General features: G+C 54.7%; 1 protein-coding gene across 1 annotated transcript; it reads left to right on the top strand.

The window, feature by feature from the left end:
- Positions 1-12,134: 12,134 nt before the first annotated feature.
- On the top strand, positions 12,135-14,588 carry LOC106900805 (galactose-3-O-sulfotransferase 2-like). The gene is made up of 2 exons (XM_014962953.1): positions 12,135-13,046; positions 13,737-14,588. The coding sequence occupies exons 1-2, from the start codon at positions 12,135-12,137 to the stop codon at positions 14,586-14,588; spliced, it is 1,764 nt and encodes a 587-aa protein (XP_014818439.1).
- Positions 14,589-15,985: the final 1,397 nt, after the last annotated feature.

The following is a 15,985-nucleotide window of genomic DNA, read 5'->3' as shown; positions in this document are numbered from 1 at the left end:
CCACACTCCCATCCCCCCCACCCAGCACCACCACAACTGAGCATCTCACAGCATCACAGAATGCTATGGGGTTGGAAGGGACCTCTGGAGATCATCTCCTCCAACCCCCTGCCAGAGCAGGGCCACCCAGAGCTGGGCATCCTGTTGTCCACCAGGACTCGCAGGTGGTTATCACCCTCCAGCTTTTAACGATGGGACACGCACGCGGTTTGGTGTGGGCGTAATTAATGCTGGGCTAAAGAAGGAGCCGCTCTGTTCCCCCTCACCCCGAAGAGGAGGGCAGCAGGGCTTGAACTTCTGTTTCCTCCATCGCTCCTCGTCAGCCGGAATTCTGGGGGGGCCACCATCCCACTCCAGGAGCTGAGGTTGTGGTACCCAGGAGTTCCCTGCTGGCACCGAACCCAGGGAGGAGCCGACTCACCCCTGGGTGCCACTCCGCGTGGCATCGAAGATAAATATTTTAGCTAATTTAACCCCATCTCTAATTTTAGTGTGAGCACAGCCGGGCAGAGCTGCCCAAACACCTTTGGTGTATCCTGGGGGCACAGGAACCACCAGAGAGTGGCAGGATGCTCGGGGCTCGGGGCTGCCATCCGGGAACGTGGGCAAAGCCATGGCCAACCCTCACCTGACTGGCGAAGAAATGGCCGATGATTTTAACGATGACCTCCTCGTTCTCGTCCGGGGTTTGGTCTCACGGCACAATCACTTCTGCACTCGTTAAGTTTTGCAGTTCGTTCACCTGGAGCAGAGGAGAGAGCCCCGGGGGGGGTTTTGTTGGGGAAGAGCCAAAACCCTCCCCTTGCTGGTGTCACCCTGTCCCCCCGACCTTGGGATGGCCACCACCCAATGAGAACCACCAGCAGGAACATGGGGGTTGGGGTCAAGACGTTGCTGTGACCACCAAACCCCTCGGCTTTGCCCCCCGGGGTGATGGGTGATGCCCAGCTCTGCAGCCCCCGGGTTTGGGGGGGCCATCCCTGCACCCCCCACCTACCATCTTGCCACCTTTGCCTATCACGCGGCCGGCGGCGAAGGAAGGCACCTTGATGTGGGCTTCAAGCTTCACTTCTTCTTTCGGGTTAAAGAAGTTTTCCTCTTTCAGCTTCCCAAATATTCACCCCTGGGCCTGGGGAGGAGGAGATGGAAGGGAAGTAAAACCCGGGGGAGAAGGGGGGCAGCCATGATGGCAACACCCGCTGTGTCCCTATCACCCCCCCCTCTGCCTCCTCCCTCTGGAACAAGACCCTTCATGCTGGTGGGACCCCACACAGCCCAGCGTGACAGTCCTACACTCGGTTCTCTCCATCCTTTGCTTTGCTCCCGACCTCCCAGTCGGATGCATTTGCTCCCGTTGGCCCCAAGCATCCCTTCGGAGGGAGCTGGTATCAATGGGCACGTCACCGCAGAGCGGGCTGACTTCAACGTCCCAGGAGAGATGATGAAGATAACAGGAGCTGGTTCAATCAGCAGGGCTCACTCGCTCTGCAAAGTGTAAAACTAACTAAATATCAATTTCGGTAGGCGCTAATGGACCGGCGGCTGCCCAGGAGCGGAAGGGGAGGCCTGGTGTGTGATAGATTTGAAAATGACTCGGAAAGTAAACTCCCACTTTGCTGATAACGCAACGTGCACTGGGTTCCCCGCAGAAAGTCGTCTAGAAATTATTGTGGCTCGTTCCATGAGTAGGTCTGTCTGGAAACTGGTCTGAAAAGCAAACAGAAAAGCTGCACAAAGAGTTTGCTGGAGGTGGGGGGAACACCCGTCCCTCTCTGAAGTTTCTCTCCATAGGGGTTTTTGCAGGAAGGAGTGCAGACGTCAGAAATTAGGATGTCCCAGATCCCAATTTCCCCACTGTGTCTGGGACCGACTGGGGAGACACACACAAACCTTTTGTCTTTCCAGCCCCTTGGAGATCCAGGGGGACATATGACACGGCCAAACTGAGCAGGTGTAAGCAGAAAATGATGAAGATAAATCCTTGCTTAGGCAAAATGCATGCCGGGTTGGGAAATGCTGAAGTGATGTGATCAGGGACAGCCCTGCCAGCCTTGGCAGCGTGTAGGACTTGGCCATGCTCTTCTCTCTTGCCAGGATCAGGACAATGAATTGTGGCATTGCTTGAAGGTACCTTTTTGTGTGTCTATTCTGGTTGTACTTTTGTGCCTGTCAAAGGCAGATCCCCAGCCTCAGCCACAGCTCGGCCACAGGACAGGGAACTGCTGGAGAGGGGACAGCAGAGGGCTACAAAGATGATGAGGGGCCTGGAGCATCTCCCTGATGAGGAGAGGCTGAGGGACTTGGGTCTTTTGAGTCTGGAGAAGAGAAGACTGAGGGGGGATCTGATCAATGCCTGTAAATACTGAAAGGGTGGGTGTCAGGAGGATGGGGCCAGTCTTTTTTCAATGGTGCCCAGGGACAGGACAAGAGGAAATGGGCACAAACTTGAATATAGAAAGTTCCACCTAAACATGAGGAGGAACTTTGCTGTGAGGGTGGCAGAGCCCTGGCAGAGGCTGCCCAGGGAGGTGGTGGAGTCTCCTTCTCTGGAGACATTCAAACCCGCCTGGACACGTTCCTGTGGGACCTGCTCTGGGTGGCCCTGCTCTGGCAGGGGGTTGGAGGAGATGATCTCCAGAGGTCCCTTCCAACCCCATGGGATTCTGTGATTTCTGGCAGGGTGGGAGGAGGTGGCAGTGGCACCAGGCAACTGGAAACCTTAGGACTAAGGTCCCAAACCAAGAGGCAGAGGTGGGTTTAGGGGTATCCTGATGCTGTGAGTGTGCGATGAGCGATGGGCCAGTGGAGCCTGGGCAGGTGACACAGGCAGCACAGGCACAGAGGGGACCAACAATGGGAAACAGGAACTTGGGGTCATGCCAGGTTAGGAATGGGTCCTAATCCAACATCAGATGTGCCTTCCCTGACTTCTCCCAGTGGGAAAAACCTCCTTCTAGGTCCTCAAGGTCTAGCTACCTGCATTGAGGCAAAGGGACAACAGTTTCAAACCAGAAGACTCTGGCTGCAGGTACCTGGACTCCCACCACAGCTGCAGCCAGTGCCACCTCCGGTCCTCCCTCATGGGAGGACTCCTCAGCCCCTCTCACCAGCTGAAGTCTACTTCACTATTACAGCACTGCCAAGAGGTCTTCCAGGCTCCTCTGACATGACATTAGTAGTATTTTTACTCCTGGCCCTCCCTAGGATAGTTCTAAGCGTGGGTATGGCTTTCCTGTAGCACTCTTGTTTTCTCTCTCCAGCTAATGGCTTCACCAGGAATCTAAGGAGCATTGACTTCTTTTTTTTAGACACAAATTTTAATTTCTTTTGCAGATGTTCTGCTTTGACTTTGAAGTAAGGTGCCATCTCCAGCAGGAGTCCCATCATTCTCCATTCCCTGCTAAGGAAACCTCTGCAGCCCACCCCCACCCCAGGAGATCCCAGGGGTTGCCCTAACCTCCATTGGCAAAGCCCTAGAAGCAGTTCCATCGTTTGCTCAGGGTCCCAGCCTCTGCTCTCTACAAAGACACCTCCCTGCCTACCTGTACCCCCTAGGCTACAGCTGCCTCTCTCCTGACAACACACACAAGGACATCAGTCCCCTCCTGCTGTACCGGAGAGCAGCAGTGGCCTTTCTCATGCATCTCATCTTCGCAGCATGGTCCCAGCATCCCAGAATGTTCCAAAGGAACATCCCAAAGGAAGATCCCATCCTTTGTTCTCCCAGGAGGACAAAGCTTTTCTGCTCCTGCCTGGAAAGCCGTCGCTGACTTGTCACCCTCGCAGGGAGATCTGTCGTGCCGCACGCCCGAAGGTGGCTGCTCCCAGCCTGGGGCTCAGCAAGGAGCATTCTTGGTGGCAAACACATCTGCAAGACCAAACAAAAACCCACGCACAGCTTTCTGCTTTGTTATGTTTATGCTGGAGCAGTCCCCACCTAGCAGGAAAAGGAGTAAAGAGCAGATAAAGGGAGGCAAACATCTAATCGATACCGCTGAGAGGGTCAGGCCCTTGCAAACCTCAGTGCTCTCCCTCACATCACCCATTGCTCCAGCAACTGGTGCAGCACCCAAGGTTGGAAATCTGGGTCACAGGTCTCCTCTTCTCCTCACCAGAGAGGCAGTCACATTCCCACATGTTCCTCTTCATCTCCACCCCCATACAGGCTTGCAAACAGACCAGCGAAGCCTGCTTTCCAGGTACAGGTGCAGCTTGTCCAACAAACCTGGGAAAAACCCACCAGAAGCCCCTCCAGGCCAAGCAGGAAAGTTATTGCATGAGAGTGGCAAGGTCTGGGGTATCTCAAGGCAAGCTGAGGTCTCCTTGCTCATCATCTTAAGCAGGGGTCAGGGTGTACCTGACCGGGGTACAGGGGACAGGAAGGGACTAGAGTCTTTGGGGCTTTTCATCTTGCCTTCTGCTGAGATCAGCTCGTCCCCAGGGAGTAAAGATGGGATCACCCTCCTAGATAGGTGCACGTACCATCAACAGCCATCAGCCAACACAAGAAGCATGCGGGCAGATGAGCACAACAGCTGTGCCTCACATCACCAGATCCCAGCAGGAGCAGACAACCGGCTTTTGAGTTTCTCTTCCACGTATGCATCAAGTCATGCCCAAGAAAGAGGCTTCCAGGCAGCAAACGGGAACACAGGAGAGCCTGACTAGGATTACATATCAAAAATAGACCTCACATGAGGTCCCCATGGACAAATAGACTAGTCTTTTGGCAAACAAGTGAGCTGAGCAGCGGCAAATCCCACAAGTGACAATCAAGCAAGAGGACACAACCAAGGAGGAGCGAGATCAAGCCTGGCTGGGCACCCTCACATTGATGAGCCTCTAGAGGCTCCCAGGCAAGAGTGCCCCATGCCCTGTCACCCGAGGTCCTGCTTGGACAATGCTCGCAGACCCCTCAGCCACCTACCCCACATCACCATGCCCCCCCCAAGCAGACTTATCCATTTCAGATCACATGGGGCATGGCTGGGCAGAGGGAAGGAGAGGGGAGAAGTACCAACCCTCAGTCCCAACAGCGGGAAGAAGTTTGATCCCTGCAAACTGTGAGCTCACCCATGGCTCTCACCCAGCCCTGGACTCCTTGATAAGCTGCCAGCTTGGGCAGATAGCAGGAGCGCAGGATGGGTGGAGAACGCAACAGACCCACAGTAAACTTGCGGTTTTGATGAGGTGGATGGGGAGAGGCAGCACCAGGGCGAGCGGAACGGCTGCCTCCCTGCCTGTGAGGGGGGAGGGAGGAAGGTGGGCCCTTCTGTCCCTCAAAACGTCTGAGGTCTGGGCTGGAAGTGACTTATCTGCCTGCTATGCGTTTCTTGAGACCCATGGTGATGGGTGAAGGGAAAACAGGTACCACCAGGGTCCTCTCCACTGGTGCCAGGAGGCATGTGGGGAGCCTGGTCCTGCAGAACTGGTGTTGCACAGCCTGAGCCACCACACGTCACAGACACACATCCTCCATCTCCATTGCTGCCTCACATGTCTGGTGCCCAAGTACGAGGTCCATGTGGTCCTGCTACCCAGGCTTAGGGTTTCTCGTCATGCAAAACCATGGCTGGGTCTTGCTGATGCTGTGCGGGATGCTGGGATGAGACCCAAAGGGGAAGGATGGGGAAGAAAAGCTACTGAAGAGGGCGGAGACCCTGAGCAAAGGACTGGCTGTGGACCTCCATCATGGAGGCCAGCCTCCCAGCCCTCCTTTGAGTTGTCTTGCACTGTCCGGCAGCCCACAAGAAGCAGACCCAGTGACCATTTTTCTACTGCTACTGGGAAACAGTTGGCTTCCTATTAGGGTTGTGCTGTTGCTGGTCATCCTGGCACGGCACAGTCCCAGGATGGGACTTCAGCCAGTCTGAAGATGGCAGATGCAAGATTTCAATGTGTTAAGCAGTGCCTGGAGCAGCGCATGGTTAAATGCTGTGTCTGGAGCAGTGAGTTTGGCGAGGGGAAGCAAAGGAGGGAGCCAGGGATTGCTGTAACCCCAGCCCAGGGTGGATGGAGTCAGGTGGTGTTGGGAGAGGATGAGGTCTGTGCCATGCAGGTATGACCCAGCCTGCACAGGGTTCCAGCAGCGCAGACCTGAAGATTGTATCTGCATAGGGATTATCAAGAGCTAAAAACCCATGATCAAACCATCTCTGTCCTCAGCTTTGTCAAGAAGAAAAAGCACAGAAAAGGACACAAGAAGGGCAAAACAAGGACGAAGAGCAACCACAAAGAGCAGAGGAGGAGGGCACGAGAGGTCAAAGCAGAACATCAACTGCCGGTGGGTGAAACCAAGGAGCAAGGCAGGGATGCAAACATGGGTGGCATGGCCACCCCCTGCAGTGTCCACAAGCGCCTGCCCACCCACCGCTCTGCGTGATGTGGCAGCCGTTTGGAGAAGGCTGCCAGCAGCCCAGCGGTCACCAGAAACGTGCCACTCACCAGAGCGGAGGCTGGTCACTCCCTGGGGCAGGCGCTGGAGACCGGTGGGAAGGTCCTGGGTGGCCCCCCCGGGGAGGGGCCACCAGCCGCAGGCACACAAGCCAGGCTCCGGGTGTTTGCTTTCCATTTTCCCAGTCGGACGGCAACCACCCACTCCCCAGCCAGGGCTGCGGCTCACCATGCTGAGATTCAGAAGGTATTTGATCACGTAAGTGGATTGTTTATTTATTTATTTAAGTAAAATGCTGTTTCCTTAAGTAAAATACTACTTCCATCCTACCCCGAGGCCATGCCCTTGTAGGTCCCTCTGCACTGAGAGATGGTTGGAAATGGAAGGGATGGAGGGAGTGGGCAGAGGAGTGCTCCTGTCCTGAGCGGATGCAGGGAGGTCTGGGTTGATGGGGCTCTCTCTCCTAGTGAAGCTCCAAGGGCAGCACTTCTCCCCAGCACGACAGGCAAGAGAACAACATCTTTTGTAAGGTCTGGTTCTGCAGAGGGGGAAGAGTGGCAAAGACCATGGTGAGGCAAGTAGGGTGCTGATCCCTCCTGCTCCTGCTTCTCCCTGGGTGAGGGCTCAGGGCTCTCAGCTCCACAAGCTGGATGTGGAGCAGAAACACGGCTCTGTAGAAACCCAATGGATGCTCGTAGGGTGAGGAGAGCTCTTCCACAGCCTCTGTGAGGGAGAGGATGGACGAGGAGCAGAGAAGGGCAAGGCTTGACTTCGTGGCAGATCCTTCTCGCTGAGGGTAGGTCGTTTGGTGGGAGGACAGCCTTTTCCCAGGCACCTGCAGCCTCTGGGGCGCTGCAGACCCTGCTGCTGAACACGGAGCAGGGGGATTTCCTAACTCAGCCACTTCACGGGTGGGTTGGGGACTGACACAGGCAGGCAGTGCCATTGTGCCCTTGCTGCTCCACCTTATCTTCTCCTGAGCCTCCTGCAGACCGTTGTCCCTGTTCTCTCATTTATTGTGATCTAAGTGAAGAAAATGGCTCCAATCACTGCTGAGAGGAACCAATCTATCACCGCTGTACTGGTTGTGTATATTGATACCCTGGCAAATCAATGAAGTCATTTTCTGCCACTTATCTGCCCAGAGAACCCAGCCTCGGCCACCTCCCACAGCACCCGGAGGTCAGCTGAGACCCCGCACAGCTCAGCAAGCACCTCCCCACCACAGAACCATCCCAGCTTTGTGCTGGACAGGGAAGGGGCACAGGTCAGGGAGAAGCAGGTCATCCTCAGAGGGAGAAAACGGAGGGGAATCCGCAGTGATTGAAATCCAAGCAGCTCCCCCCACCCCGTCTCCTGCCAGGAGCAGGCAGTGGGACACAGCTGGGGGCATCATCCCTTGGGAATAAATGACAGACAGAGAGGTTTGACATTAAATCCATCAGCTGCTGTGGCTCTGCATCTTGGGATGCTGCATCCATCTTTGCACCTTGTTTTGTCACCTTTGGAGGTGACAGCACACGGGCTCTGATCCACGGGGCCTCTTCAGCTACAGCCTGCCCACAGCTGGGGGCATCTCCAAGGACTCCGCAGGTTGCCCTCACAGCCTGACCAGCCCTATGGGGCAGCCCTGACTCCTGTCAGCTCCAAGTGCATCTCGGGCATCTTCCTGTTGCTTTGATCTCAAGTGTTTCGCTCTGCCCCAAGACACCCACGCCCATGATCTCATCCCTGAGAGAAGGCTGTGAAGGAGTCACCCGTGGAAAGCAGTCAAGCCTCTTGAAGGCTCGTTGTCCAGCTACAAATCGTCCAGCTACAAATCATCCAGCTGCTCCAGCCCCCAAGACAAAGGCTTCTCATGCTCCATATGCCATTTTATCCCAGTTTCTGCTGCCTTCAGTGTGACTACTTGGCATCTTCAGTACAAACTTTGGTGCTGCCACAGCTCTCCCTTTCTCAGCACACCCTCCTGAGACATGTGTGTCCCACCAGAGCCAGCCTGGAGAAAGGGCTCTGGCTTTGTGCTAGCCTGCAGTGTGTTGTGTTGTTCAATGGTCATCTCAAAGGTCATCTCAAAGAGGCAGCAGATTGGCAGCAAAAGGACCTGGATCTTTCACAGATTGTCTACAGGTTGAAAGTTTAGTCCCAGGGACCTTTGTGGAAGCACGTCCAGAATTGTATCTGCACAAAGCACAGATACCAGAGTAGCAGAGGGTGCTGCCCACCTCAGCACCGCTTGCCGGGGAAGCGTTGCGTTGTTCTGCCTTTGCTGCTGGGTGCTGGTGCGGATCTCCCCAAAGAGAGAGTTTGGGTATATCACTAAATACCACAGTTAGTTTGCTCTGGTTCCCTTCTTGCTGCTTTTCTCAGGCTGGCCAGACAGATAAACTCATAATCAGCGCACCTTGAGTGATCGGAGAGTTGGATCCAATCTCCAACAAGACCTGTCCAGCAGGATCACTTCATCCTGGAGCAGCTCCTCCTTCACTGCCTTCTCCCTCTTTGATCTCTCTGGCCATTGATGATCTTCCACTCCAGGGTAGTTCAAGAAGCCTTACCTCGCAGCAGCTCCGGGGCAGCCCTGAGACTCCCCTTCAACCCTCTCCCTTCATCATGTCTCAGCATCTTAAGCGCTGTTTAAGCATTTGGCATTTTTCTGATCCACTGCTTGTCACACCTGTTCATCTCTGACAGCACGAGGGTCCCCTTGTGCTGCTTGCATGGCAGGCGAGGAGCCCCGTGCACGTTAGCCAGGTACCTGCCTCTCATCCAAGCTTGGAAGTGGGAAGTTCAAGAAGGCCAAGTGCCAGGTCCTGCACTTGGGTCACACCAAACCCATGGACACTACAGGCTGGGGGCAGAGTGGCTGGAGCTGCCTGGCAGAAAAGGACCTGGGGGGCTGGGGCGGCTCCAGAGAAGGGCAAGAGCTGATGAGGGGTCTGGAGCACAAGTCTTATGAGGAGAGGCTGAGGGAGCTGGGGGTGTTCAGCCTGGAGAAGAGGAGGCTGAGGGGAGACCTTCTCGCTTTCTCCAACTCCCTGAAAGGAGGGTGTAGCCAGGGGTGGTTGGCCTCTTCTCCAAAGCAACAGGTGATGGGACAAGAGGAAACAGCCTCAAGTTGTGCCAGGAGAGGTTCAGATTGGAGATTAGGAAAAATTTTTTCCACTGAAAGGGTTCTTAAGCCTTGGAATGGGCTGCCCAGGGAAGGGGTTGAGGCCCCATCCCTGGAGGGACTTAAAAGACGGGTTGACATAGTGCTCAGTGACATGGCTTAGTAATGGATTGTTGGGGTTTTTTTTATCAGTTAGGTTAACGGTTGGACTAGTTGATTTTAAAGGTCCCTTCCAACCTAGTTGATTCTATGATTCGAAATAAGCATGGTTGCCATCAGGTTTGGGGGATGCCATGCTGCTGATGACTAGTCTGTTCACTGTGGTAGTAAGTACGTGCCTTTTGAATCCTCGGCAGCACTGTCATGACCTAAGACCTCCCAGCCTTTAAAATCCCAAGTACTTTAGACATTAAAAGTCTCCCAGAAAGTGCTCAGAGTTTCAGCTCAGTGAGGGACATTCTTGAGAGCAGGGCAGAACTGTACCCATCAGTGTCCAAACTGATGCAGAACCACAGCTACAGAAGGTAACTCCAGTTGGTTGTAATGCTCGGTCAATGTTTTTTTCTGGAGCAAGTCCAATTTTTTGATACCCAACCCATATTCCTCACCGGTACCAATAGGATGCACGTCACCACTTCTGACAGCCCGTGTTTGCGTCATTGCTAGCTCATGGAACTAGCACGTCTCCCACACGTCACCAGAGTAGGAGATAAAGCACCAAGGAGATGAAAAAGCTCTGGGACAAGCAGGTCTGTGCATTCCCAGGCCCACTCTCTTGGTCCAAAGCCATCCACTGAAGCAAATGGGCAACATCAACAGGCATCAGCTGTCAGGGTGGGGCTTCTAAGCAAGGACTACCAAAATTTCTGCTTTCCTTAATTCTTCCTAATTAGATCCCTCCGTATCACACTCAGCCTGTGCCTGCTCCTTCCCTCTGAGAGGTGGAAAGCAAACATCTGAGACTTCCAAGCCGGACTCCCACCCAAGGAAAAGCCCACAACAGAGGATTTAACCAGATTCTAGCTACATTTTATCTCCAGGGAACCAGTGATAAGTTCCCTGGGCAGAAACCAGCAGAAATGAAATGCAAACTATTCCTTTTTTCCAGGAAACTTAGTCCCAAAACTGCTCTGTTTAAGACTGAGACCATGATCAAGTTCCACCATGGTTTGCAGCAAGCCTTACAAACAGCAAAAGTCTTGTGGCAACAGTTTTGATGGCTGGCATGTCCCCACACACAACCCAAAGCCCCATAGCGTAGTGCCCATGGCTTGGAATCACGCTGCCGTTGTCGAGTTGGCTAGGACCAGGCTAAAAGCCACGTTAAGCACCGGTGAGGCGCAGCTGGGACCTCCACGGTAGCACCACATCTGCAGCCACAGCTGGAGCCCACGCAGGCGGCAATCACCTGCAATGGCGGGCACCAAGAGAAGGGAGAGCAGGGAAAACAAAGTTTGATTGTCTTTGTTTATGAAGGCAGGGTCCCGACGTCTCTGGGCCAGGCAGGGCAGGGCAAAGGGAAGCAGCAGCTGCTCCAGTGCTGCCCTGGGAGCTCAGGCTGCGCCAGCAAGGTGTCCCCAAACAGCCACGGGACTTTGCCGTTATCACTGTTTACTTTTCAGTGCGATATTTGCGTCCCCAGCTGGAAATTTCCACTAAGCTACACTGCTTGGGCACAGCCTCTGAGGTTCGTTGGTTATCGCTGCCTCTGCGGCCTCTTTCACCTGTGAAAACGTGACCCTACTTCAAAAAAAAAAAAAAAAAATTAAGCAAAATCTCAAGGCCTCTTTCCCCTCTGCCTCACACGCACATTTCTTCTACCTACTAATGGTCTGAGATGTCTTCTTCCTCGTAGGAAGTTGAATGCAATATACAGGTGCCAGCCAGGTCGGCTCTGGGTTTTCTTCAGCCTCCTCGTCCTCCTCTTGGTCACACTTCAAGTTGTGGAGAAGCTGCAGCCTCCCAGGTACGTCCCAAGCAGGACTGCAAACCTGCACCTCGTCCTCCAGCCTTCCGCTGACCACTGAGGTTGGCTCAAAACTGTCCTCCTGAAAACCACCCAACAGTGTCTTCTTTAGGCAGGGAGGAAAATCCAGGTGGGAGAGGACCCCTCTGGGGCTCTCACATCCAACCCCTACGCCTTGGCCAGAACTGAGCCCGCTCTGGGTCCAAACCAGGCTTGCTCTGGGCTTTGTCCTGGCTGGCCTCAAAACTCCACAGCCCTTGAGCATCCTCCCAGTCCTCCCAATGTGAGGTCATCTGCAAACTTTCCTTTAGCTTCTCCAGGCCACCTGCTCTTCTCTCTCCTCACCTCCTCTTGCTTTGCCGCTTTCCACCAGCCCACCATGCTCCAGGAGCACAGGAACATCTCTTCTTTTCTTGCACCCACCCCAACCTCCCAGGGCAGTGGTCAAGTCCTACACCCACCAGCAATGCCACTCACCCCAAGAAAGATGGGGGAACAGCCTTTGGGGTGTCTGCAAGGGCGGGGGGGTTGTTGAGCTGCAGAGGAGGATCTGCCCTCTTTGCATGCTCCATCCATCTTCTGCCCATCCTCGTAGCTGTGTCTCAAGTCCTCCCTGTTACAGAAACTGCCGGTGTGAGCTGGAGCATGCCCTGCAGCAGACCATGGACCATGGACAGAAGAGGCTTGGCTATGCCCTCCAGACCCCCAGCTTGCTGTGGGAGGACAATTCCCTGCATTGGCAGAGGAAAGACGTGCCAGACCCTGGTTCGACTGAGAGCGTGCAGGACGTTTTTCAGATGCAGCTGTATTTCAGCCAGGAGACCCCACTGGAAAGCAGCCCAGGCAGCCAAGAGGAGCACTGGAGGTGGCAGCCTGTGGAGAGCAGCAAGGAGGTGAAAACCCATCCTTCTTCCACGAGGCTGAGGTCCTGGCTTCCTGGTCTGAGCAAAGCAACCAGAAAGGGTCCTTCTCCAAGTCTTCCTGGGAGAATCTCCACAGTTTTGGGAGATGCTGATGCTGGCACTAGCAAGTTCATAAGTTTTGCAAACAGATTGACTGCAGAGGAGCACCGGAGAACATCACCACCGGGAACAAGGCAGGTGGTGGTACAGAGCCAGTCTCAGACTCAAGCCATGGATTTCCCCCACCACCTGGGGGGCAACTTGCTTGAACACTCCTTGCCAAATTCAGCTCAGCCTCTCCAAGCAGAGGACTTTTACAAGACAGACCCAGAGAGAGGATTTTTCCCAAGCTGGACAGACATCCCTAAGGGTGACAAGGATAATCTCAGAGAGGGCCAGCAGGTCAGAGGAGTCTCCTCTCAAGGGGAGACATGCAAACCCAAGACTGACATTGTTTTCCTCAAAGTCCACAAGAGCGCCAGCAGCACCGTCATGAACATCCTCTTCCGCTTCGGCGAGACGCACAACCTCACATTCGCCTTCCCCATTGGGGGTGGCAACCAGCTCTTCTACCCACGCCACTTCTTGGCAAGCTTCGTGCAGGGCTTCTCCCCCAACAGCCCTCAGCGGTTCAACATCCTCTGCCACCACATGCGATTCCTGCAGCCAGAGGTATGGGCAGAGCCTTGGGGAGGGCGAACAGGGGAGGGAGAATGGGGCTCGGGGGGACCAAGGTGGGACACCTCTAGAGCATGTAAGCTCTTCAGGGATGAAGCTGAAAAGAGACAGGGAGGACTTGGTGCTGCTCTCCCTGATGCTGAACGGTACCTCCATGTTATGGTCATCTCCTAAGAACTTCTGTAAACAGGTTTGATGAATCATTGTGCTGTGACCTGAGACAAGCCAGGAGACAGTGTCCATAGCAGTCAGCAACTATCATCTCAGTCTTGTCTGGTGGGCCCTTGGAGATGTCTTGCTCCCTGGACAGGCTCAGAGGGTACCAGCTGCAAGAAAAGAACGTCTTAAGCACATCAGCTCAGGTCAGCCATGCCCAGCATCCGCCCTTCTGGATGCCGCTGGAGGACATGCAAATCTGGGAAGGAGATAGGACACATCTCACACCTGAACAGGCCACCCAGCTGTGGCGGGGAGCTATGGTCATTGCTCTCCCCTGTACCTCTTCTGGGACTCCCTATGGCTGACATAAATGCTCCTTTGATGAGCTTCACCCTAAGAACATCCGCAGCCCCCACCGTCTCCAACCCCACTTGCTCCAACAGCAAGTGTTTCTGCACAGGATTGTGAGCAAGCAGATCCCTTCTCCCTACCTCACCTTTAAAACCTCCTTTTTCCCCTCCACAGGTGCGTAAAGTGGTGTCCAGCTCAGCATTCTATTTCTCCATCCTGAGGAACCCTGTGGAGCTCATGGAGTCCTCCTTCGCATACTACAAGGGTGCAGCGGCTTTCGCTCATGTCCACAGCCTGGAGGAGTTCCTCAGCCAGCCCTACCACTACTACAACCCCACAGATGGTGACAGGCACTACGCCAGGAACCTTATGTCGTTCGACTTTGGCTTCAACCCCGATGGAGAGGTCTCAGCCGAGCGGGTGCAACTCATGCTGAAGGCCATCGAGGCATCCTTTGACTTGCTCCTCATCTCAGAGTACTTCGATGAGTCCATGGTGCTACTGAAGGAGATGCTGTGCTGGGACCTGGACAGTGTTGTCTCCTTCCCGCTCAACATCAGGGACAGCAGCACCAAGTCCCCCCTCTCAGACGCCGTCGTGGAGAAGATAAAGGACTGGAACAGGCTGGACTGGGAAATCTACACCCACTTCAACAGGACCTTCTGGGAAAGGATTGACCGAGACATTGGCAGGGAGCGCATGCAGCGGGAAGTAACGGCACTTCGGGAGAGGCAGGGAGAGCTGGCAAGGACCTGCCTGCAAGGGATGGGCAGTGTGGCCCCAAAGCACATCAAGGATTCTTCCCTGAAGCCACTGCAGCACGGCAGCGCAAGGATCTTGGGCTATAACCTCAAGCAGGGCTTGGACAAGGAGACGGAGCGCATGTGCCGGCGGCTGGTGACCCCGGAGCTGCAGTACAGCAGCGCTCTCTACAAGAAGCAGTTTGCCCAGAAGTACCCTGAGACCCACCAGCCCTCTCAGCAGGGCAATGCCCTGCACCACAGGCCAGAGGGCACCCAAAACTGAGCCTCCGCGTCCCCTCCAGGCATCGCTCTCCAGCTGCCTTCGCTGAGAACAGCGAGGTGCTCCCCTCCTGGGCACGGGGGCTGCTTCTGCCCCGGGGGGCAGGCAGGCTGGGACAATGCTTGCCCAGAAGAACCCCTGGCCATGACCATGCACAAGCTCTTGGGTGCCGTTGCTGCAGAGCAGGGACAGGCTGCAACAGGGGGTCCTGGGGGCTGGACACAACTGACACTTCCAGGGTAGGTCCTGAGAAAACAGATCAAAACCCTGGACTGATGGCCGAAGCCTTGGAGGAGGTGACCTGGGCGTTGCGCTGCAGAGCCCTGAATCCAGCAGCGAGGAGGAAGGAGAACCAGGAGGACAACCCGAGTCCTCCCACTGCAGGTAGATAGGGCATGGTTCCAGCTGGGAACCGCATCACTGCCCCTCACCTGCTGCTCCCACCAGCCGGAGGCTGCAGCGGCACGGGGCCAGGCTGTAAATCAGAGCTGCAGAGCCCGGTTTACAGCTTAGGAACAAGTCTGTCTGTCCAGCTGCGGCTCTCCTCCACTACGCCTTAATGCTACTGTGCTGGAAAAGCAGCCTCTTAATTAAAAATAACAATATTCACCATCCCCCTTAATTCCCCTTAATTACATCAGTCTGCCCAGTAGGCAATGTCCCCAGCAGCCCAAGAAACAAACTTCAAACATCTGAAAATGTACTGGGGGTTAAAAAAAAAAAAAAAAAAAAAAAAAAGAAAAGGAATAAAGAATGTTTTTTTTTGCCCTGATTCGGTGTTTACACGTTCCCTTCGGATGCTGCACGTGTAGGATTGGCTCCCACCCCGGAGCTGCCGCCGACACCCCGGTGTCAGACTGCGAGCTCAATGCCCACACATCCGAGAGCAGTCTCGTGAGCATCTCCGCAGCCAGACATCCCAACCCAGACTTGGAGCAGCTGTAGGAACATTCCACGCTCTGCCTGGGGAAAAACACCACAAGAGCGGCTTGTGGTGGGTTAGTCAACCTTACTTTTCACATCCTACACTTATCCTCAAATCAAAAGCAGAGCCAGCAAATCACTTGGATAAACAGAGGCTCCAGCTCAAGATTTTCAGCATGATTTCCAAACCAAAAGAGGTTCACAAAAAAATTGCTGAGGGATCTGGGCATCCCAGGCTCTCCCTTGGCCAGCCATGTGGAGCCTCAAAGGTTTCAGTTTCCACCCAGAGGTGCCCCATCTGCTGCTGACAGTTTAACTGGGATAAAACCCAGACTGCGTTCCCGCTGCCCTTCCCATGAGGGACCAGGCAGGGCTGAGCATCCAGCCAGGCACCATGAGGGGGCATGTGCTGCACAGTTTTTGAGGCATTGTTTGATCCATAAAGTGTCACCTCTGAGGAACGGCCACGTTTCACT

This window comes from Calidris pugnax, unplaced genomic scaffold, assembly GCF_001431845.1.
Source record: "Calidris pugnax isolate Ruff unplaced genomic scaffold, ASM143184v1 scaffold1156, whole genome shotgun sequence".
NCBI lineage: Eukaryota > Metazoa > Chordata > Aves > Charadriiformes > Scolopacidae > Calidris > Calidris pugnax.
The sequence above is the reverse complement of the archived record's forward strand: the minus strand, read 5'-3'. Positions and strand labels throughout refer to the sequence as shown.

What these genes read in the sequence shown, in the direction of transcription:
- LOC106900805 (XM_014962953.1), top strand. Translation starts at nt 12,135, where the DNA reads ATGGACCATGGACAGAAGAGGCTTGGCTATGCCCTCCAGACCCCCAGC. An exon ending in TGCGATTCCTGCAGCCAGAG is followed by an intron (nt 13,047 to 13,736) that starts GTATGGGCAGAG and finishes TCCCCTCCACAG; the next exon opens with GTGCGTAAAGTGGTGTCCAG.